Source organism: Anolis carolinensis, chromosome 4 (assembly GCF_035594765.1).
Source record: "Anolis carolinensis isolate JA03-04 chromosome 4, rAnoCar3.1.pri, whole genome shotgun sequence".
Classification (NCBI taxonomy): Eukaryota; Metazoa; Chordata; class Lepidosauria; order Squamata; family Dactyloidae; genus Anolis; species Anolis carolinensis.
Genome location: NC_085844.1, coordinates 125,090,485 through 125,114,230, shown reverse-complemented (window position 1 = coordinate 125,114,230; position 23,746 = coordinate 125,090,485). Strand labels below are relative to the sequence as shown.

General features: G+C 43.3%; 1 protein-coding gene across 2 annotated transcripts in view; it reads left to right on the top strand.

Moving 5' to 3' along the window:
- lhx4 (LIM homeobox 4) overlaps positions 1-23,746 on the top strand; it is a 111,610-nt gene that overhangs the window by 6,828 nt on the left and 81,036 nt on the right. The window contains exon 1 of one of the 2 annotated variants that reach the window (XM_008108902.2): positions 11,385-11,733. The exons of the other annotated variant lie outside the window; for it this stretch is intronic. Within the exon in view, the coding sequence (XP_008107109.1) occupies positions 11,658-11,733 (76 nt within the window). The 5' untranslated portion in view covers positions 11,385-11,657. Of the gene's footprint in view, positions 1-11,384; positions 11,734-23,746 lie in introns of those variants that run through there. 2 annotated transcript variants of the gene reach the window in all.

The following is a 23,746-nucleotide window of genomic DNA, read 5'->3' as shown; positions in this document are numbered from 1 at the left end:
CTATCTGGGGACCTAAAATTGCTCTAGGTATTCCACCTTTGGTATGGCCCACCTTATGCCACTGAGACTTGAGGCAGCCTCCCAAATTCTGTCTCTTTAACTTCCAAATCTCCAAGCTCCTTATTTAATAAACTCTTAATTTCCTGCCTCTGTCTTTCCCCTGCTACTGGAATTAGTTTACCAGTTTAGTCCTGGGAATTAGTTGGGGGTTTTTTTTAAAAAAAGTTCTTTATTACTCAATTAATATTCCCCCTTAACTGAAGTCCAGTACAGAGCCTGCTGTGTGCGTATTACACCTCTGCAAAAGATTTCTACATTTCTTGGTTCATTTGGTACAATGTAAGTGTATGTAATATGAATGAGAACATTTATGCCTATTGATAGTCCCAACAAAAGTAGACTCAGTGGTTCAATTTGTTTTACCTAAGTGTTCACTTACTATCCAGCAATTGTTTCAATGAGTCTGCTTTAACTGTGAACACCAATTGAATTTTTTTCAGTAACACAGTAAAGTAAACAAATATGTGTTGTTCTTAAGAAGGACCATCTTCTCCTTGGTTTCAAACGGCCTTTCCTGGCCACTAAACCTATCACCGAGTCAAGGAAGGAAAGAACATTAAGAAAATGTTGCTCCATTTGCTCCCCATGTTCACACCAAATGCCCCGTGGGACTAAAAGAAAACCAATATCTTAAAAGTTGGGTAGATTCATAGAAGGAGCTACAGTCTTTCGGATAGTCTTCACCCAGGCTGTGCAGGGATTTAAAGGTTCCAACCAAAGCCTTGAATCCTTCCCAGAAATAGACCAGCGTCAGTGCATCTGTTCCAGTCCAAGTCAAGATTCTGACCACAGCACTGTATTCACAGAAGTCTCCAAACAGTTTACAAAGGGAGCCTAACATAGAGTGCATTACAGTGATCCAAGCAGGATGTAATCAGGGCATGTATCACAGCAGCAAAATCTGATGCTTCGAGGAATGGGTACAGCTGACACACCAGTTTCAGCTGTGCAAATGTACTTCTGGCTGTTACTGTAAGTTGGACATCCAGGTTGAGATTTACATTCAGGAGGATGCCCAAGCTGGGGACCTGAGGTTTCAGCTGGAGTGTAATCCAAGCCAGCACAGGCTGAATCCCTGTTCTGCCTTTTGACTGATTAGGAGCACCTCTGTCTAGCCTGGACTACATTTCAGTTTGCTTGTTCTAATCCAGTATAGCACAAAGGTAGCTTCCTTGGAAATTGATGGAAGAGAGAGAAGAGAGAGAGAGGGAGAGAGAGAGAGAATGCTGATGACATCCAACTAAGCAGTTCAATGTAGATGTTAAATAGCATATGGGGACAAAAGCTGAGCCTTGAGAGACCAACAGACATGGAGTCAAACCAACATTGTCTAAAACAATAACCTTCTGAATTGAGACTTTCAAGATGAGCTAGAAACAATGAAATTCTTGGCTGCTCCCTTCCATAAAAAATCAGTTTAGTCACTTCTTCTTTGTTCCATCCCAGAAAAGTGTCCCAAAAGGATACCAAAAGCTGCTGAGTAGTCCAACAGAGACATGTTTCCTCTCTCCAGTTCCCTTCATAAGCAATCTACCAAGGTGATCAGAGTTTTCTCTGTCCTGTAGCAGGGCCAGCAGCAGATGGAAATTACCTTTAAAAAACACTGTACAATTATCGCTTTTTTAAACAAACCATACCCTCTTAGCCTCCACCCGTGAACCCACCACCTAAGACTTCTGACACCACTCAATGTGGATCATTCTTCTATTAAGAATCCACTCTTGTATCTTGTTTTAATAAATTCCCTTTGTGGCTACTTTCAAATCTACCTTTGTCTTCCTTTCCAGATAGCCAAATGCCAGCCTCAGTTTATTTGCAAATTCTTTGTTACTGCCTCATCTAATACCATTTGTTAGCTCAGCCATTTGGATATACTCTGTTTTTCTCTCCAATATTTAATTAATAACTCTTTTCCCCCCTTCCACAATTTTGCTATTGTTAGTCTTGCAGCGACAAAGCTTTATTGACAAATTTCTTCTCCTTCACTAATTCTCTTTCTGAATAATCCTAAAAGGCACATTTCTAGTTTTTCTTAACCTTTTTGGTGATCACATTATTTGCTTCTATAATCACCTTTCCCCAAAAATTTTGTACTATATTGCACTATATTTTCCTCTAATTAATCCAGTTTTTGAAAATTTAAACACCCCTTTTCAGATATGTTCCCAATTCTCCAAAACAACATTTCTCCCTAAATCCTTGATCCATGAAATCATTCATGGTGTCTTCTAAATTCTATTCTAAAATGTATTTATATAGTCTGGAGATTAAACTTTTGTTGCCCTTCTCAAAGAAGTTTTCTAATTGAAAACTCTAACCTTGCATCTTTCATAAATCTACCATGTAATTGTTAGAAGCAAAACCAGTCATTTATCCCTAACTCCTCTCTCGCTTTGAGTTTCCACTGCTCTTTTTCTTTAATTAAGTAATTCCTGTAGATTCCTGATTCTACATGATAAGTTGGTCTCAATACTTTTTCCAATGCATGCAGCCATAAAGGAGTTTTACCCCTTCTTACACCTTTTCCACATTTCTAGAAGGTTAGCTCTTATTATGTGTCTATTAAATTCCGTATTCACCTTATCTTTTTCATACCACAAATAAGCATGCCACCCAAATCTTAAGTTATAGCCCTCTAAATTGAATCGTTATCTGTTTTCCAATTTAATTGATTCCTTAAGACAGCTGAAACTTGCTGCTTTATAATAATATCTAAGATCTGGAAGCACTAGACCCCCTCTATCTTTTGCATCTATATTATTCCTATAAGCAATTCTAGCTTTTTTTCCCTTTTCATATAAATTTAATGAGATCTTTCCTCCATTGTTCAAAACCCTTTACTCCCTTAATAATTGGTAGGTTTTGAAATAAAAACATTTTATGTAGAACCATGTTTATCACTGCTACCCTCCCCATCCAGGTTAGTTGAACTGTTTGCCATCTTTTAAGATCTTTTTAAACCTCCTTTCAAGTTTTATCATAATTATTTTGATATGAATTGCTGTTTTTGTTAGTTAACCATAATCTAATATATTTTACTTTTGTCATTACCTTACAAGCAGCTATTTTCTCCAGATTATCAATACTGCTATTAAACATATTTTTGGTTAGAAACACAATATCTCCTTATTAATTTAAAAACCTAACAAATTACCATATCTGTTAATAATCCCCATTAAGGTATGTGTGCTCCTTATTGGGTTCCCTGAGATGCATACCAGATCATTTGCATAAGCTTTCACTTTAAATTTGTGCCCTTTTATTTTAATTCCTTTGATATTATTATCTTCCCTAATTCTAATGTTCGGTATTTCTAAAATCCATATAAACAATAAGGGTGACAGAGGACATCCTTGTCACTTTTTGGATCTCTATAAAATTGACATTTGAACATATTTGGCCATTGTCTTGAGTAGATAGCTCCAACAGCTCTCTTGAAGCCCTCTTGAGTAGATAGCTCCAACAGCCCTCTTGAACAGCCCTCCTAGTAATGGACCAATATTTTGGCCATATAATCCCAACAACATTATCAAAAGCTTTCTCCTCATCTAGAGACAATAATGCTGCCTGTATTCCTTAACAGTTTTCCTGGTGTGCATTTTCTCCTCTGTCAATTCTCTCCACCTCCAAATTGTGCAAACAGCTTTACACTGCTAACAAATAGGAAACTTGCATTTTTGCTTTATGCTTAGGGCATCTCCCTATAGACAACAATCTCAGTCATGAGTTGGCTCTGTTCTATGGAATAAACATAACCCAGCTCCTCTTTAAGCATATATAAAGGTTGTATTTGGATTTAAAAAAAATGGGAGAGTATCCAAAAGTTTTTTCCCCCAAAAGGGATTATTTCTTCTTTCTTTCACAAGACTCCACTTTTCTTTTGATTCCACTTCAGTGGCAAGACTTATATATCTATGATTTCAATATGCTGGTGTGGCAGTCCAATCTGTTTCTACGAGTTCTCTCTGTTTTGTTGTTCGTGTATGCTCAGTAAAGGGTATCTTAGTTGCTGTTTACTTTGGCTGTTGTGGGGAGCCCTATACATAGCTACAATGGGATCCCATTCTTTCCAGCTCAAGATCTATTGCATTGTTTACTGCAGACATGCTGCTGCAGTCTGACAGTCTGCATTTTTCCAGCCTGCCTTCTTTATTTTCCTAGTGGTAATATTGATTTAAAAAAAAAAACCCTTCCATATAGATGAGAATGAGGTTGAAAGGGGGGCTGGGTGGGAATAAAACTACATTACGAGAAAGGTGCTACCACTTCTTTGTGAATGGAGGCATGTGTTGATATGTGCCTTCAAGTCACGTTCATTGGGTTTTCTTAGGGAGAGAAACACTTGGGTGTTTTCTCCGCAGTTTCTTCCTCTGAAATACAGGGCCACCGGTGCTAAATATCATTTTCCTTCCACTTGATGGCTCACAAAGCTAGTAAGAGCAACGAGTCTCGCAGAGCGCTGTCCCTTGATCGGTGGTGCTGAAACCAGCGTTTCCGGCTGGTCGCAGACTTTCCCATTGGCATGTATTGTCCAGCAAGGAAGCCTCCCCTTTGTTTCCTGAGGGATTTGTCCTCTGGCTGTGAAGCCCTTAGGCAAGACTATAGAAAGAAAGCCTCTAAAATGACTGGGCACGATCTAGCAGATCAGTGTTTTAGGTCTTGGACTTATGTATGTTTCCCAAGCTTCCCTGTCCTGTCTAGCAAATATTCATTCTTTGAGGTCTTGTTGGATTTAAATGGGAGAGATTTCACCTACCTGCTTAAAACTTTTTGTTTCAAAACTGAAGAGACACTTTGCTTACATTAAACAGGAGAACACAGAGAGAGCTGAGTTATGTATAAAAAAGTAATTTGGGAGATTAAGATTTATTCACGTTTACTCCTTTCCTTCTGTTTTTGACTGAACGTGAAGAATCTTCCTTCAGGGGAAAAAATATTTGAGGAAACTCAAAATGCCCGCTTTCCCTCCTCACTGTTCATTCTTTGCACCAAAAACTACTGTGAACTTTGATGTGGGGAGGGAAGAGACAAATGAAACCAAAGGGCAGAGCGGGACAAATGGAGTAGGAGCATCAAACTGTTATTATTTCCCTTTGAAATTCTTTCCTCCTCGTCATGTGTCAGTGTTAAAACATTTCTTTCTAGAGAGAGGAAACGTATTTTACATTATTTTATCAGACCCATAAGTTTACTGCAGTCTCTATGGCGGAGCTTTTGGACCAGTCCAGATAAGGTCTGCCAGCCAGGTTGAGAATTCTGTTTAGTAAATGGCATCGTTTGCAGATGGTTCTGCAGTTCAACACTTGTCCTTGGAGATTGTTTTGCCATCCTTTAGGAATAGGACCTTGAAGCTGAAAGGAGCAATTGGCGTTAGTCTCCACCTTTTTCCTTCCCATTGACGGAAAATAGAAGGTTTTGCCCCACATCAGTCATCAGCAAAAGTTAGTCTACAATTGTAAATCCAGTCATCAAAGGGGACCAGACTTTTTAAAAGAATCGTTCAGAAGAAATTATATTTTCCAGTTCTCCATTTGAGTTTTGAATGCCAGTTTGAAGGGGGAGAAAGCTCAGGGCTCTCATTCTCATGTAACTCGGTGTAAATATGGGAAGAGAAGCGTTCCACTCCATTCCTTGTCGCCTGAAAATCAAATAACAGTTTTAATTTCCATTACATAAACTTTTTCCAGGTTTACATAGATGGGCTGCAAATAAAAAATTCGAAGAGACGTTACAACAATTGCAGTGACAGACTATAACGACAATGTCGCTTTGAGGGCCCTTCCACACAGCCATATAATCCGGGATATCAAGGCGGAAAATCCCACAATATCTGCTTTGAACTCGGTTATGCACACTGCCATATATTCGAATTCAAAGCAGAAAATGTGGGATTTTATTCAGCTGTGTGGAAGGGGCCTGAGTCTCCTTCCAGAGAGATAAAGTGGGGTATAAATAAATATAATAATAATAATAATAATAATAATAATAATAATAATAATAATAATAATAATCAATGTTCAAATCACGGGAAACCTTCCTAGGGGCCGTGATGCCTCCCTGGGAAGGAAGCCCAATAACCAAGGGCCCTTCCACACAGCCATATAACCCAGAATATCAAGGCAGAAAATCCCGCAATATCTGCTTTGAACTGAGATATATAGCAGTGTGGACTCGGATAACCCAGTTCAAAATAGATATCGTGGGATATTCTGCCTCAATATTTTGGATTAAATGTCTGTATGGTAGCGCTCTCAGATAACCCAGAATATCGATGCAAAAATTACACAATATCTACTTTGAACTGGGTTATCTGAATGCACACTGCTATATATTCCTATTCAATGCAGAAAATGAGAGATTTTATTCAACTGTGTGGAAGGGGAGTCAAATAACCCAGTTCAAAGCAGATATTGTGGGATTTTCTGCCTTGATATTCTGGATTATATGGCTGTGTGGAAGGGCTCTCAGGCTCTGGTTAGGGCCCTTCCTCACAACCCTATATCCCAGAATATAAAGGCAGAAAATCCCACACTATCTGCTTTGAACTGGGTTATGTGAGTCCACAATGCCATATATCCCAGTTCAAAGCAGAACATTTAGGATTTTATTCAGCTGTGTGGCAGGGGCCAGAGAAGGGACTTATTTTCGCTCCTTTCCTGAGGTAAAAGCCTCGGAGGTGAACTCTAGCAAGATAAAGGATGTGCCCAGGAGGGCCCGAGAAATGCGCGGGAAGAGATTCCACATTTTCAAAGCAGAAAATGTGGGATTTTATTCAGCTGTGTGGAAGGTGCTATAGATTCATAGAACTGGAAATAAACTACATGGGCCTTCCAGTCCAGCCCTATTCTATCTATTCCAGCCCTACTCCATGCAGAAAATGCACAACCAAAGCACTCTCAATAGATGACCATCCAGCCTCTGCTTACAAACTTTCAGAGAGGGAAACTCCACTACGCTCTGAGGAGGCACCATATTCAACCATATCATATCATAAGGAATTATTTCTCGTGTTTAGGTGGAATCTTTCGTCCTGCAGTTTGAATCCCTTGGTCCCTGTCCTGGTTTCCAGAACAGCAGGAAACAAGTTCGCTCCCTCCTCATGTGATATTCTTCCAGATATTTAAAGATGCCTACCCTATCCCCTCTCAGCCTTTTTCTCTCTGAGTTAAACAGACCCAGCTCCTCAGCAGCTTCTTTGAGAGCTTTGTTTTCCAGACCTTTGATCGAAACAAGGACTGGGAATCTGAGGAAGGTTGTAGAGCGAGGGTAGCTTGGTTTCGGAAAGGTCTTTTCTTTCAAGAAAAGTGCGCCTGGCTTTCGGAAATGCGCGGCAATCATTTCCGTGGGTTGCTGTGACTTTTCCGGGCTGTATGGCCAAGTCCCAGAACCATTCTCTCCTGACGTTTCACCCACATCTGTGGCAGGCATCCCCAGAGGTTGTGAGGTCTTTTAGAAACTAGGAAAGTGAGGTTTATATATCTATGGAATGTCCAGGGTGGGAGAAAGAACTCTTGTTTGTTGGAGGCAAGTGTGAATGTTGCAATTAAGCACCTTAATTAGCATTTGATGGCCCTTTCAGCTTCAATGTCTGCTTGCTTCCTGAATGGGGGATTTTTTTTGTTGGGAGGTGTTAGCTGGCCCTGATTGTTTCGTGTCTGAAATTTCCCTGTTTTTCAGAGTGTTTCTCTTTATTTACTGTCCTGATTTTAGAGTTTTTAAAATACGGTAGCCAGATTTTGTTCGTTTTCATGGTTTCCTCCTTTCTGTTGAAATTGTCCACATGCTTGTGGATTTCAATGGCTACTCTGTGTAGTCTGACATGGTGGTTGTTAGAGTGGTCCAGCATTTCGATGTTCTCAAATAATATGCTGTGTCCAGGTTGATTCATCAAGTGCTCTGCTATGGCTGACTTCTCTGGTTGAAGCAGGAAACGGTTTTGGTTTTCTGTTGGCTCCTTTCCATTCGTCTCAATTAACCCCTCTCCTCGGTTTCCAGTCCCAGGCTTGGGGCCCTATATCAAGGCAGAAGATCCCGCATTATCTGAGTGTGGACTCAGATAACCCAGTTCGAAGCAGATATTGTGAGATTTTCTGCCTTGATATTCTGGGATATAGGGCTGTAGGGAAGGGGCCTTGGAGACTAGGGCTCAAGGGAGCTATGGGTTCAAATGGTAGGAGAAAAAGGTTCTTCCTAAACATTAGGAAGAACTTCCTGACAGTAAGAGTTGGAGTATGATGGAGCCTCCTTCTTTGAAGACTTCCCAGCACAGGCTGTATGGCCATCTGTTGGGAGTGCTTTGATTGTGCTTTCCCTGCATGGCTGGGTGGCCCTTGGGGTCTCTTCCAACTTCGGGATTCGATGACTCTATGTTTACATGGGCGCAAAAACAACTCCTGTGTCCTTGCTTAATGTGGGAGGCCGCTCTGCGGTCCGCAACCCTGCAAACGGCGCCAATGACAGCTTCATTATATCTTGCCCATTGAGGAGCCCCTTCCAGTCAAACAGCTCAGGGCCATTCCACACAGCCCTATATCCCAGAATATCAAGGCAGAAAATCCCACAATATCTGAATATGGACTCAGGTAACCCAGTTCTAAGCAGATATTGTGGGATTTTCTGCCTCGATATTCTGGGATATATGGCTGTCTGGAAGGGCCCTCAGCTTCTACCAAAGGGGCTGTTCAGAGGTTTTATTTTGATGTAGCTTTTGGCTACTTAAACTCGGGACAGGAGCATTAATTGGTGAGAAGACAGAGGGCCCTTCTACACAGCCCTATATCCCAGAATATCAAGGCAGGAAATCCCACAATATCTGCTTGGAACTGGGTTATCTGTATCCACACTGCCATATATCCCAATTCAAAGCAGAAAAGGTGGGATTTTATTCAGCTGTGTGGAAGGGACCAGAGTTCTTTTCGCGCCTTTTCTGAGGCAAAAGCATCAGAGGTGAACTCTAGCAAGGTGAAGGATGTGCCCAGGAGGGCGCGAGAAATGCGCGGGAAGAGAAGGCAACGGTGGTTCAAGCTGACAGGATAAAAAATGCCGGTTTCTGTTCAGTCGGAGATAAGGATGACAGAGGGTCCTTCCACACAAAAATATAACCCAGAATACCAAGGCAGAAAATCCCGCATTATCTGCTTTGAAGTGGTTCATCAGAGCCCACATTGCCATATATTCCAGTTCAAAGCAGATAGTGTGGGATTTTACTCAGATGTGTGGAACGTGCCATAGATTCTAGAATTGGAAATAAACTACATGGGCCATCCAGTTCAGCCCTATTCTGCGTGATCTTCTGCGTTATATGGCTATGTGGAAGGGCCCCAAGAGGGACTTTGGGACAGAAAATATTACTTTAAAGCTTTAAAGATGGGCTTCGTGCCAAAGATTTAAAAAATAGACTAAAGAGAGGTGAAGATTCAAGGCACCTTCAGGAGAGCTTGAATCTAAGGCCCCTTCCACACAGATGAATAAAATCCCACTTTTTCTGCTTTGAACTGGAATATATGGCAGTGTGCATTCAGAAAATCCAGTTCAAAGTAGATATTGTGGGATTTTCTGTCTTGATATTCTGAGTTATATGGCTGCGTGAAAGGATCCTGGGTTATCTGAGGGCCCTTCCACACAGACATCTAATCCAGAATATTAAAGCAGAAAATCCCACAATATCTGCTTTGAACTGGATTATCCGAGTCCACACTGCCATATATCCCAGTTCAAAACAGAAAATCTGGGATTTTATTCAGCTGTGTGGAAGGGCCCCGAGTCCACGCTACCATATATTTCAGTTCAAAGCAGAAAATGTGGGTTGCTGTGAGTTTTCCAGGCTATATGGCCATGTTCCAGAAGCATTTTCTCCTGACTGTTTCACCCACATCCAAGGCAGGCATCCTCCAAGGTTGTGAGATATTTTGGAAACTAGACAAGTGGGGTTTATATATCTGTGGAAGGTCCAGGATGGGAGAAAGAACTCTTGTCTGTTGGAGGCAAGTGTGAATGTTGCAATTGGCCATCTTGATTAGCATTGAATAGCCACTCAATTTCAATATTATTATATTTGTAATAATATTATAATGTAATACAATAGAATACTAATAATAATTCAATATAATAATATTATATGTTACATGTCACATGTAATATTACAAATAATATTACAGTATAGTGGTATAGTACAATATAGTAATATATAATGTAACATTGTGCTATGTTAATAATATAATATATTGTATGTGCGTATAATTTGTAAGCTGCTCTGAGTCCTCTTAGGGGTGAGAAGGGCGGGATATAAATGTAGTAAATAAATAAATAAATAAGGTCTGGCTGTTTACTGCCTTGGGGAATCCTTTGTTGGAAGGTGTTAGCTGGCCCTGATTGATTCATGTTTAGAACTCCCCTGTTTTCAGAACGGTGTTCTTTATTTTATATATAGGAGGAAACTATGAAAATAAACAAAATCTGGCTAACAGTACTAAAACACTGTAAAATCAGGCAATTAAATAAAGAACACTACTCCGAAAACAGGGGAATTTCAGACAGGAAGACAGGGCCAGCTAATACCTCTCAACAAAGGATTCCCCCAGGCAGGAAGCAGCCAGACCTTGAAGATGCAAGGCTTTTCAATGCTAATCAAGGTGGCCAATTGAAACATTTATACCTGCCTCAATCAGACAAGAGTTCTTTCTCCCACCCTGGACATTCCACAGATATATAAACCTCAGATAATGCTTCTGGGACATGTCCATACAGCCCGCAAAACTCACAGCAACCCAGGTCCCTTCCACACAGTTGAATAAACATTGTCTGTTTTGAACTGGAGTATATGGCAGTGTCGATTTATATAACCCAGTTCAAAGCAGATCTTGTGGGATTTTCTGCCTTGATATTCTGGATTATATGGTTGTGTGGAAAGGCCCCCAGTGATTCCAGCCATGAAAGTCTTCGACAACAACACACAAAAAAATGTGGGATTTTATGCAGCTGTGCAAAAAGGACCTGAGTTTTCCCCACAGACAGGCGAGCTAGGGATGAATCCTGTCCCTGGCCCGGTTTATATAGAGAGAGGGAAAGGAAGGGGCGGGGCTACAGATAAGCCCCGCCCCCGGAGAGCCAGAGGCCTGTCCAGCAGAGCCCCCCCGCCCCCGCCCCCCGGCTCTTTACCTGGGGGCCCTTGACCCCTCCCTCCTCCCCGCCGGGTCTTTCCTCCAGGATTGGCCGAGGGGGCGTGGCTTCCTTGAGGCCGGCGGTGACGTCACGCCCTCTCCTCCCTGCAGTGTGAATGAATCAAAGCTGCCTTCCCCGGAGCCGCACTCCCAACGAAAGGAAGTAAGGGAGGGAGGGAGGAGGACGCTGCTACTGCTGCGGCATCACTTTTTTCTCACCCGGGATCCAGCCAGGCTGGGCTCGCAGAGGGATCCAAAGGGGTTTGCAGCAGAACAGGGCGAGCTTCAGCCCTTCTGCGGCACCTGCTACAAGCATTGCTTTTAATTAATTAATTTTTAAATTATTTTTTAAAAATTATCCCCTTGGGGTGGATTTTTTTCGTCTTTAAAACAACAACAGCAGCAACAACTTCGCCTTCTCCCAGCATTGAAACTACAATGATGCAAAGCGCAGCACTCGCCACAGAAGGTTCTGTCAAGGGGCTTCCAGACATTCTTGGCGTGCCAATGCAACGTAAGGATTTTTTTTTCTCAGTCTCTCTCTCTCTCTTCCACATTGATTTAATAATAAAGAAAACTGGCAGGGCTTGAGTAGCGCGGGAGTCTCATAATAATAATAACTGCACTCTATAGATGTGAAGAAGAGGGACGGAAGAATATATCTATATGTGTGTGTGTATGCCTGTGTGTGATTGGAGGTCGATATTTGAAGGTGGTAAACAGTTTGGGTTAGTGTGAGTTTTCCGGGCTGTATGGCCATGTTCCAGAAGCATTCTCTCCTGACGTTTCGCCCGCATCTATGGCAGGCATCCTCAGAGATTGTGAGGTCTGTTGGAAACTGGTCAAGTGGGGTTTATATATCTGTGGGATGTTCAGAATGAGAGAAAAACTCTTGTCTGATGGAGATAGGTGTGAATGTGGCAATTAATCACCTTGATTGGCATTGAAAAGTCTTGCATCTTCAAGGCCTGGGTGCGTCCTGCTTGAGGGAATCCTTTATTCGGAGATGTTCACTGGCTCTGAATGCTTCCTGTCTGGAATTCCCGTTTTCAGAGTGTTGGTCTTTATTGACTGCCTTGATTCTGATTTTTTAAATACTGGTAACCAGATTTTATTCATTTCCATGGTTTCCTCCTTCCTGTTGAAATTATCCACATGCTTGTGGATTTCAGTGGCTTCTCTGTGTTGTCTGACATGGTGGTTGTTAGAGTGATCCAGCATTTCTGTGTTTTCAAACAAAATGCTATGTCAAAAATCTGGATACCAGCATTAAAAAACTCTAAAATCAGGGCAGTAAATAAAAAAAACACTCTGAAAACAGGGAGATTCCAGACAATTGGGGCCAGCTAACATCTCCCAACAAAGGATTCCCCCAGGCAGGAAACAGCCAGACCTTGAAGATGCAAGGCTTTTCGATGCTAATCAAAGTGATTAATGGCAACATTCACACCTGCCTCCACCAGACAAGAGTTCTTTCTCCCACCCTGGAACTTCCACAGATATATAAACCCCACTTGCCTAGTTTCCAATATACCTCGCAACCTCTGAGGATGCCTGCCTTAGATGTGGGCGAAACGTCAGAAAAGGATGCTTCTGGAACATGGCCATACAGCCCGGAAAACTCACAGCAACCCAGTGATTTTGGCCATGAAAGCCTTTCGACAACACGGCGCAAACAGGTTGTTTTCCCGTTCGGGAGCTGCATCGCAGGCACCTAAGCCTCCTGGCCCTTGAGATTGGGGGGAGGAGAGGGATCTGTCAAAGCAACATGTGCTGAATGGGGAGGACTTGGAGGCGTCCGGTTTGCCCTTCTCGCTGGCTTTTCTCCTGAAGCGAGTCTGCAATGGAGTGGGTTGCGTTGCGAGAGGGCTTCCTTCCCGGCAGAAAAGGTCTTTTCGTTCCTGGGGAAAGGGTCCCCCTAAAATACCTCCGAGCCGTGCGTTTCTTGCTATCCTTTTGCCTTCCGGGGCATTTCTTTTGCTGCCAGGAACCCAGAGTGCAGTCTTTCGGAGCCTGGATCCAGGCAAAGAAGAGTTCTGGCGAGGCGGATGGAGGCGCCGATCCTTGTGTTTACTTTAGGCGCCGGATATATGTGTGTGTGTGTGCGCGCGTGCTTTAAGCAATGCCCTCTCCAGCCATGTTCCCCCTTTTCCCGTGGCCTCCGTACACAGGACAGTGGGGCGGCGTGTGCAGGGATTATACTATTATATCGAGCGTCTTTTCTGGGAGGCCTGGGCAGAGAGATCGCGCGTGTTTTGTTGACACCAGCAGAGAGGCAGAGGCGGGTGGAATGTGCGGGGATTCAAAGCAGGGAGGAGAGTTTATGTCTAAAGGTAAGAAGTGTATCTTTTCAGCTCTGTAGCTTTCTTTCTCCGTCATGGTCTCTGTGAAATGCGTACATATGGTAGTTGATGCACCTATGCAGCGAATTTCAAAAATGATAACTCCTAGAAACATGGTTACAGGTAAGCAACCATCCTATATCCTCCCTGTGCCCACGAAGATGTGTGCTTATATAGTATATCCAGCTATCCACAACCTGTTTCCTTCCTTCCGCCTCAGAGATCAGTCTGAACCAACTCTCAGCCTTGGATCCGGCTTCATGTCCCATTGGGAAGCCAGGGTTCGTCAACCGGAAGCATTACCCCCCACCCCTTTCCGCACGGGGAGGGCTTTCCGCTTGTATTTATCCCGCTCTCTCTTGACAGGTGAGCCCCAGGGACTGTCTGGTTCTGTTCGGTCACGTGTGGATCTGAGGGTTCCCCACTGTGTGTCCCCTCCGTGTCCCCTCCCTGATTGATCCCCTCCTTTCTTCCCATAAGGACTCATACTAGAACACGATAACATGACACAACCCAACCGAAAAATTAAAATGAGGCAAATACAAAAAAAAAATTAATAGGGCATGTGACACTCCCCATAACCACAAAATTATTAGGAAAACCAGGATTTTCCAAAGTGTGACCCATTTGGAGATTAACTGATATTCACACTATTTGGAATAACCATAACCTTTTGGAAAGGCATGACCTTGTTAGAGATTGTAATATTTCGTAAAATATGATCTTCCTGAGAAGAGTTAAACACTAGTTTAGTCAATCTTCTCCTTAGTGGCATATATCCACTTGTATTCATGCAATGCAATTTAGGCTTCTCAGTTGTTAGACTGATATCCCTGGTTTTCTCTTTGAACTGCTAGCAACAAAGATATGTCAATGCATTAAATATATAGCAGATCTTCTGAAGTGTTATTTCAGTTGCCCAAAATGAACATTGAAAATATATTGCTTTTCAATCATGCACTCAAGAGACCAAAAATGGAGTAGACTTTGATAAAAGTTAACATAGGGCCCACACAGCCTTTTATCCCAGAATATCAAGGCAGAAAATCCCAAAATATCTGCTTTGAACTGAGTTATCTGAGTCCATACTCAGATAATGTGGGACTTTCTGCCTCTATATTCTGGGATATAGGGATGTGTGGAAGGGCACATAATTGATTTACTTACAAACTTCATGTATTTAGTATACAGGTACATTGCTCATTGGTTTCATGTTAACTGAATCATACTTATTTATTTCCTGTATTTATATATTGTTTTTCTCACCCCTAGGGGGACTCAAACCCGTTTACAACATATTAATGGCAAAATTGAATGCTAACATGTGAAAGCAAAATTATAATATTGAACAATAATATATAACTATAAGTTAAAATCATTAAAACCATTAAACATAAACCATAAGTAACATTTTAACATTAGGACATAGCATTAAAGTATTGTAGAATAAACTGAAACCATTCCAAATTGTCAATGACACATATTCCCTATTTATATCTTGCACTCATTAATTTACAGGTCAAAGGGTTAGTCCCACAACCATGTCTTTGCTTTTTTATTTCTGAAGTCCAGGAGGGAGGGCGCTGATCTAATCTCACTGGGGAGAGAGTTCCAGAGCTGAGGAGCCACCACTGAGAAGGCCCTGTCTCTCCTTCCCATCAACTGCACTTGTGAAGGAGGTGGAACTGAGACCAGGGCTGCTCTACGGTACTATGCAAACAGACGCATATATTAACTAAACATCTCACTGTAACATATTGACTATACTCCTGCTCTAACTGACATCAACCGACTCAACTGACTTCTAACTTCCAACTGACTCAAACCTCAACTGATTTCTAACTGACCTAACTGACTTAGAAACACATTCTAAAATGGAGTCTCACTCTGAACATTTTAAGATCAGGTCACATGGTTTGTAGTTCCTCCCACAACCTCTAAAACATAGAGTTAAGGGGGGAAAACTTCATACCAATATATAAATACAATCAGGGTCGTAGCCGGAGGGGGTGGGGGCAGTTAAAAGTAAAAAAAAACCCAAACAAACCCTGAAATGTGTCAAGTTAAAAAAAACCCTGATTTGCTTATAAATTGGTTAACCAATTAAAATTCATGACTAAACCAGGTTTTTTTTGGGGGGGGGGGTTAGAACCCTTAACCCCCCTCCCCCCCTTTCTGGCTACAGCCCTGCATACAATAAATACAGCAAGCAATCACAATTATATACATAACAAATGACTCGTGTAGGAGGCTTGTAGAAGGTTGCTATTTCCAAAAAATATCCCCCCACAACCTCCCCCTTCGTCCTCCCCCAAAGGCCTGATGGCGAGGAAATGTCTTGACTGGAAACCACCCTGAGTCCCTTCGGGAGGCCAAACAGAGAGGGGCCCCTGCTGGTCTCTCTGGAGAGGATGATGGGACTGAGAGGAGGCCCTCCCCAGAGGGTGGTTTGCAGAGAGAGATGGGATCTATGTGCTGTCGAAGGCTTTCAGGGCCGGAATCACTGGGTCGTTGTGAGTTCCAAAGATAGAATCGTTTCGGAGAGGGATGTGCCTGCGTTTCTTGCGCCTGTGCCTGGATCTAAACTGGCACACAATGCGCTTTGAACTGCCTTATGCGGCCAGTGTAGAGTAGACCCATAGACGGCACTTTGAACTCCATTGAACACAAGGCAGTTCGAGATGCAGCGTGAGGGTGACGCGCAGAGAGGGAGACTCTCCGGATCCGACCCACTTCGTCGGATCCGGACAAAGTGGGTCGACTTCCAGCCGCTGAAAGGCGGATTCCATGGGCCTTCCTTCCCTCCATATTCCGAGAGCGGAAAGCGTCGTTCCCTTTCGGGCGGAAGCGCCGGCCCGGAAACGCGCCGCGAGCCGCGTGCCCCAAATTTATAGCCTGGGTCACCGCTAGAGGATTTCTAATGGAGAGTCAATTGGTTTAATTCAATTAGGCCCAGAATATAACTCAGAAAGTCCGTTAAATTCCAATTATCTCGTGGCTGGTGCGGTGTCTGCGTGTGTGCCTTCTTCGCCTCGCCTTTCTCTCCAGATATTCTTATCCGAGTACAGTCTGCCTTCGCCTCTTCATAGCGGGGCGTTTCGCCGGTCGTTGCCCCCGGTGCCAACATTTGGGGGTTCAAGGGACTGGTTGGGTTCAGCTACGGTTGGGGTAGGAGCACACAGAAACAACCACATTTCCTTCTCTTCCCCTCAGAAGGAAAGGCCTGAACACGGAGAAGGCACAGGATCCCTGTCTGATGTGGGGAAGTTCAGCAATGATATTAATTGGATGGGATTTCACCCGGAAATAAGTCTTTCACGGCAGAATCATTGGGGCCTGTGGTGTGATTTCCGGGCTGTTTGACCGTTTTTTGCAGCATTTTCTCCTGACGTTTCGCCTGCATCTGTGGCTGGCATCTTCAATGGGCTGCTGCTGCTGCTGCTGTTGTTAGTGTGTACCGTCATTTCCGACCTAAGGCAACCCTTATCTTGTTTTTATCATTGTTCACCATTCACGATATATAAAAATGTAATAATGATGATAACACTGTGGGTCCTGCCACATAGCTGTATAAAATCCCACATTGAACTGGAATATATGGCAGTGTGGACTCAGAGAAGCCAGTTCAAAGCTGATATTGTGGGATTTTCTGCTTTGATATTCTGGGTTATATGTCTGTGTGGAAGGGCCCTGAGACAGGGTTTTCCTGGCTAGCTTTGTTCAAGGCGGGTTTGCCCTTGTCTTCCTCCGAGGCTGAGAGAGTGTGACTCGACGAAGGTCACCCTGCGGGCTTCCAGGGCCAAAGCGGGATTCAAAGCCTGGTCTCCAAAGCCCAGCCCGAGACGGAGATCACGAAACCTGGCCGTGGAGGGCGCTGAGGGAGGCAGGGGGAAGAAGCCTTTCTGGGGGCCCTTCCACACAGCCCTATATCCCAGAATATCAAGGCAGAAATCCCACAATTTCTGCTTTGAAGTGAGTTATCTGAGTCCACACTGCCATATATTCCAGTTCTAAGCAGATAGTGTGGGATTTTCTGCCTTGATATTCTGGGATATAGGGCTGTGTGGAAGGACCCTAGGAAAAACCTGCCTCGAAGCCCAAAGCCGCGCTCGACTCGCATTCCCATTTCGCGAAATGTCCCGCTCTCTTTCTTGGAGCCTCGCTGTGCCACCGGAGCTGCCCTTTCTCCCCTCGCTTTTTCCTTTTCCTCTTCTCCTTCCGCATTCGGCCTTTTCCTTCTTTCTACATTTCCATCTCGCCTGTCTTTCCAAAGCTGTCCTCCTGAACAAGTTCCCTTTTCTAGACTTCGGCAAGGGTTATTTCTTTGAGCCCACTGACCTCCCTGATTGTTTTTTTTTTTCTTTTGAAGCATTTTTGGGCTTGGGGGGCAGGACACGTCTTTCCTTCCCGCTTTTAGAGCGGATGGGGAATCCCGTCTGGGCGATTCCCGGGTGAAGGGAGGATTCCGTGGCGAAGAATGGCGCCGTGTGAATGGGATCGCCTTTCCCCCCGCTCCCCTAAACCTTCTTGACGAGGATTCGAGTGATGGGATAAAATACTATTTCAAAATAAAGGCTATCGTTGCTTATCGGGTGTTGTTTTCCCGCATCTTTTAGGCCTTCGTAATAATTCCGGCGAATAAAGCCGGACTACATCTACGCTGTCACGTATATTAGGAATATATTCATAACCTGTTAGGATTATGATTGCTAGATAACCCAACAACGTAACGCAGTGGAGAGATTGGGGTCCCTTCCACATAGCTGAATAAAATCCCACATTTTCAGCTTTGAATTGGAATATATGGCAACCCAGTTCAAAGCAGACATTGTGGGATTTTCTGTCTTATATTTTGGAATGTAGGGCTATGTGGAAGGGCCCTTATAAAGTGCAGCGTCACACGACGTCGCATCGAACTATATATATCGCATAATGCTGTGTACATACTGCAGTCTAGATCCAGCAAACAGGCAGCGAGGAGATAAAGGTATAGTTAAAGGCCCTTCCAGACTGGCCCTATATTCCGGGACCTGATCCCAGTTTTTCTGTTTAGTCTAGATTATCTGACAGTGAAGATTGATATGATCCAGTTTAAAGCAGAAAATCTGAGATCAGATCCTGGGATAGAGGTCCTGCTCCATTCGGGGCCCAAAGGGAGGGATTGGTTTCATTCCCTTTGCTTCAAGGAGGCCGCAGAAAATCGGAAGCCGGAGTTTGTCTCGAGCACTGTTTCCACCCCGTCATCTGAATTAGAGTTTAGCCAAAGACTGGGTATATATATAAAGAAGTTCAAGGCGCATCACATGGCGGTGTCGGTCCGGTCTCAATGGGTGAAGGAATCAGACTAAACCGGCCGTGGTTCGATGAAGGGGTCTTTGAGAATCTGGATCCCCTTCCTTGACCGTCGGCCTGTTCGCTCCCCTCCCTAGATTCTGATTTTCCCGTTGCAAACGCCTCTTGTTTGAAAGCCTTCGAAAGCCGCCCTTCTGTATTTTGAGTGGGTTCTCCTCGGCCCAGAAGTCGCTTCTGGAAATAAGAATTGGCCTGGAAAGAGCTCCTCCTTTCCTTCCTTCTTCGCTTTGGGTTTCTCTGCCCAACAGCCCCTGTGGCTCTGAGGTTGGGCAAAGGTGACAGGGCATCTTAAAGCCAGGCGCCAAGCCCAGAAGCTCCACTGAAATCCCTCTCTCCTGACTCAACAGAACACACTGCAGGCTCCCAAGTGTCCCTGTATCCTATCTGCTCCGGTCACGAAATCCGGCCATGATGGGACAGACAGGAGTTGTAGCCCAGCTTCTGAAGGCCACGTCAAATGACACCGAGGGGCTTGAGTTTCAGGCGTGTGAGAATCTGGACACGAGGCGGGTGGGATGTTCTCGCGCGTTTCTTTAATGGCAGGATCCAAACCCTTTTCGCCGACGTTCACGCGCTGAGATGGCCCCGTCTCGGCCTTGGCTTGTTTTTTGAGCAAACGCCGCTTTTTTCCTCCCCGCTTCCTCTTCTTGCATCTTCTTTTCAGGCCCGGCCTGATTCGCCTGCGCCTTGCTTGCCGTCGGAGTCTTTCTTTCATGTATGAATTGTGTGCTTTAGAATTTGTTTTAAAATTTGAGATGTTGCCTTAATGCTCGTGACTACCTTGTTCACCGCATGGCGTGCTTCCAAGGGCGCTTCCACACAACCATATAACCCAGAATATCTGCATTGAACTGTTATCTGAGTCCACACTGCCATATACCCCAGAAAATGTGGGATTTTATTCAGCTGTATGGAAGGGGCCCAAGTCGCCGGATCTACTGCCATCCCACGAATTTCAGAGCGTTTTCTCTGGCAAGGAAAACTCCTCGGTGGTTGGTTTGTTTGCCGGTGACTTCCTCTGAAATGCACCAGGACGCTGGGTCTGGAAGTGACGGTGGAGACCTATTCTTCATAGGCGACAACTGGTTGCCGAATACGACTGTCTTTCATGTCTTTCAAGAATAGTCTTTGTGGTGGGTCTGCACATGGCTGTGGAGACCTATTCTGGATCCGCAGGATCTTTCGATTTCTGGGTGGAAGGGTTGGCTTGATGCACCTTCCCCTTGGCACTTTTCTCCCTTTCACCTTCTAGTCCTGCTTCAGGGTCTTTATTAATGTAGTGTGCGCGGATAGAAGGAAGGAAGAAAGGGCAAAAAGGTAGCAAAGCCGAAGGAAGGATTACCTGTCCCAACTTATCTCCCTCTATGAACCATCCCTGAGACTTCTTCGCAGAAGTGGTTGGTGGGGATGAGAGACAGGACCTTCTCCGTGGTGGCCCCCCTCCTCTGTGGAACTCCCTCCCCAGTGACATTCACCAGCTCCTTCCCTCCTAGCCTTCAGAAAGAAAGTAAAAACATGGCTATGGGACCAAACTTTTGGAGAATAACTGCAGTGCAATAAATGAATCTGTGTACTGACAATTGGAATGGCCCTGGATTACGATTTTGGATTATGTCATTTTAGTAATTGATGTAATTGTTTTTAGATGTTTGAATTCTCTGGTTTTTAACGTAGATGTTTACCAATTGTATGTTATTCTATGATATTGAATTGTTGTCCGTATGTGAGGCTGCTCTGAGTCCTGCTCCAGGTTGAGAAGGGTGGGGTACAAATATGGTAAATAAATAGGGAAGGAAGGAAGGATACGGAAGAAGGAAGAACAAAAAGGCAGCAGAGCCGAAGGAAGGAAGGAAGGAAGGAAGGAAGGAAGGAAGGAAGGAAGGAAGGAAGGAAGGAAGGAAGGGAGGAAGGGAGGAAGGGAGGAAGGGAAGGCAAAAAGGTAGCAGAGCCGCAGGATGGATGGATGGATGGATGGATGGAAGGAAGGAAGGAAGGAAGGAAGGAAGGAAGGAAGGAAGGAAGGAAGGAAGGAAGGAAAGAAAGGAAGGAAGGAAGGAAAGAAGGAAAGAAAGAAAGAAAGAAAGAAAGAAAGAAAGAAAGAAAGAAAGAAAAAGGAAGGAAGGAAGGAAGGAGAGGTAAAAAGGCAGAAGAGTCAAAGGAAGGAAGGAAGGGCAAAAAGGTAGCAGAGTCGAAGGAAGGAGAGGTAAAAAAGCAGAAGAGTCGAAGGGAGGAAGGACGGAAGGAAAAAAGGGCAAAAAGGTATCAGAGCCAAACGAAGGAAGGAGAGGCAAAAAGGCAGAAGAGTCGAAGGAAGGAAGGAGGGGCAAAAAGCAGCAGTTCCCAAGGCAGTCAGGCAGGCTGTTTCGTCCACTTTCAACTCGGGGGAAGCAACCGTTTGTAGGTAAAGCAGCCACCCCGTTTCCCTTCCCACAATCCTTCCACCTGCATCTGTCCCGGAAAGAAACACACAGTACAAGAAGGTGCATTTTGTGAGATATACTAGTTACTCAGGAGTAAGTTTCGATGCACAGATGCCCCTTCTCCCTTTTAAGGTTTCCTAGGAAAGGAAAGAAGACCTCCAACCCGATTTCTTCCCCCACAGCAGGAATATCCCCAGCAATAGGACTGCTGCAAACAATATCATGTATTCCGTGCCTCCCCTCCTCTTTTTTTTGAAGAGACAGAAAGGCAGAGGAAGGAGAAAAGGAAACTATAGTTACATAAGTTGAAATCTGGCCTTTCAAGGACATCCTTATTCTCACCTCTCTCTCTGCAATGATTCTCTGAGCTCTCTCCGTCCGGCCTCATCGTTCAATAAATGGGCTCTCTAGTCTCTTCTCAAACTGAAGGCAGGGTCAAAGCTAAACTGAATTAAGCCCGTCACCCCTTCCTGCTTCCGAATGTGCTCCGGATCTCCATCCTTTCAAACTTCGACGTTTCAGTTCACAGATTTCGGGTGGCAATGGCTGGAAAGTCCTGCACGGGCACTTGTTATTCTAACAGTGAGCACACAACCCTTGCACATTTTGCTGAAATGAGCCTTTTGTCTATATCCGTAGGCATAGAGTTTGCATTCCCCAATTCTTCTAATATTTGATAGCTTCAGTATACCTACAAATTGAAGTTTTGTCTCTTTTGTAGTAAGTCTATATGTGCATTCTCCTATTTCAATTTTTCCGCTTTTGATTTGCATTATTGACACCTTGTTTTAAAAAATTGGGATATTTAATCTCTCCAGAAGCGAGCAGAATGACTACCTTACTGTCAGTTTCTCTCTGCCTTTCTAAATCAGAGAAATTTGTCCTGGTTTTAACCAATGAATGCGGGGATGACAGACAAAAAAACCTCGACAGAAGTAATTATTAAAAGGAAAATTCATTAATGACAGATTACCCAGTATATTGGTAAAGAGACTGGTTCTTTATTCCCAAGACAGAGAGCAAGAGAAAGATACTAAATAAGAAAACAGGTGATATTTTGAATAAGTGAATTAAGGTTCTCAATAACATAAATTTCGTTGTTGAAGGCTTTTATGGCTGGAATCATTGGATTGCAGTGAGTTTTCAGGGCTGTATAGCCATGTTCCATAAGCATTGTTTCGTCCACATCTATGGCAGGTATCCTCAGAGGTTGTAAGGTGTTGGAAACTAGGCAAGTAGGGCTAGGGCAGTGGAATATCCAGGGTGGGAGAAAACTCTTGCCTGCCTGAGGCAAGTGTGAATGTAGCACTAGCTACTCACAGCAACCCTACACAAATTTCCACCACACACAAAAAGGTAACCCTATGATTGCTGCTCATCTGTTTTTACCTGTAAAAGAGGACAACTTAGATGTTTTGTATTAAAACATAAATTAAAACGAAAGCCCAGTAGCAGGCAACAAAGTTTCTTAAGTCACTGAAAAGCTAAACAAAATTATAATGGCATGATTGTCTGATACATTAGAATTCTTGTATATTTTACATTCAAATACATACAAATAAAATAAAAGCCAAGTAGCAGACAACAAAGATAATTAGTAGACCTTAACATTTGAAACATTTAGCATGGCATGATAGACTAGTCTCTTTGAATTCTTACATACAGGATTTTACATTCAAAGAAATATGTTTCACCTCATGATACAAATGCTTTATATATAGCACAGTCCTCTACATATCTTCTCTGAAATAAATCCCATTGTATCCAAGCAGGTTAGTTTAGGATTCCAGCTAGGGAGAGAGCAACCATATACTCCAATGTACTATGGCAAGAGATATGTCACCACAGATAAATTATGTATCATGTAGGGTAACAAATACAGATTTTTCTTAGAGAACAACATCTAATATATTGCACATTTAAATAAAAGAAACCTCTGATGATATGTTGCTGCATAAATGAAATTTAACATCTCTGTCTTTTTATGTTCAGGCTAATCTAAATCAAATAATAAAAAATAAAATAAAATGGAAACAACAAAGATTTTTAGGACACTTTCAAAAGCTAACAAATGTATAATGACAGATCTGATTAGTCCCTTCAAATTCTGGACCATGTATGTATAAGATCAATAAGACTCTGAGCTACAGTCTATTTATTTGTATTGTGTTTAAACTATAGAATAGTTGGGGAAACCAGGGGGAAATGATTGCATTCTTGATCATACTGAGGTATAAATATTAAATAGTATTCCTGTACCTTTGTATTTTGTAAAGTGAACAATAATAAAATGGATTTTTTTAAAAAATAAATAAATCTGGACCATCACAATGCTTTACTTCCCCTACATATGAATGTGGAGGAAAAATTCATTGGCATGGATCATTGAGTGTTAATTGCAATCTATTTTCAT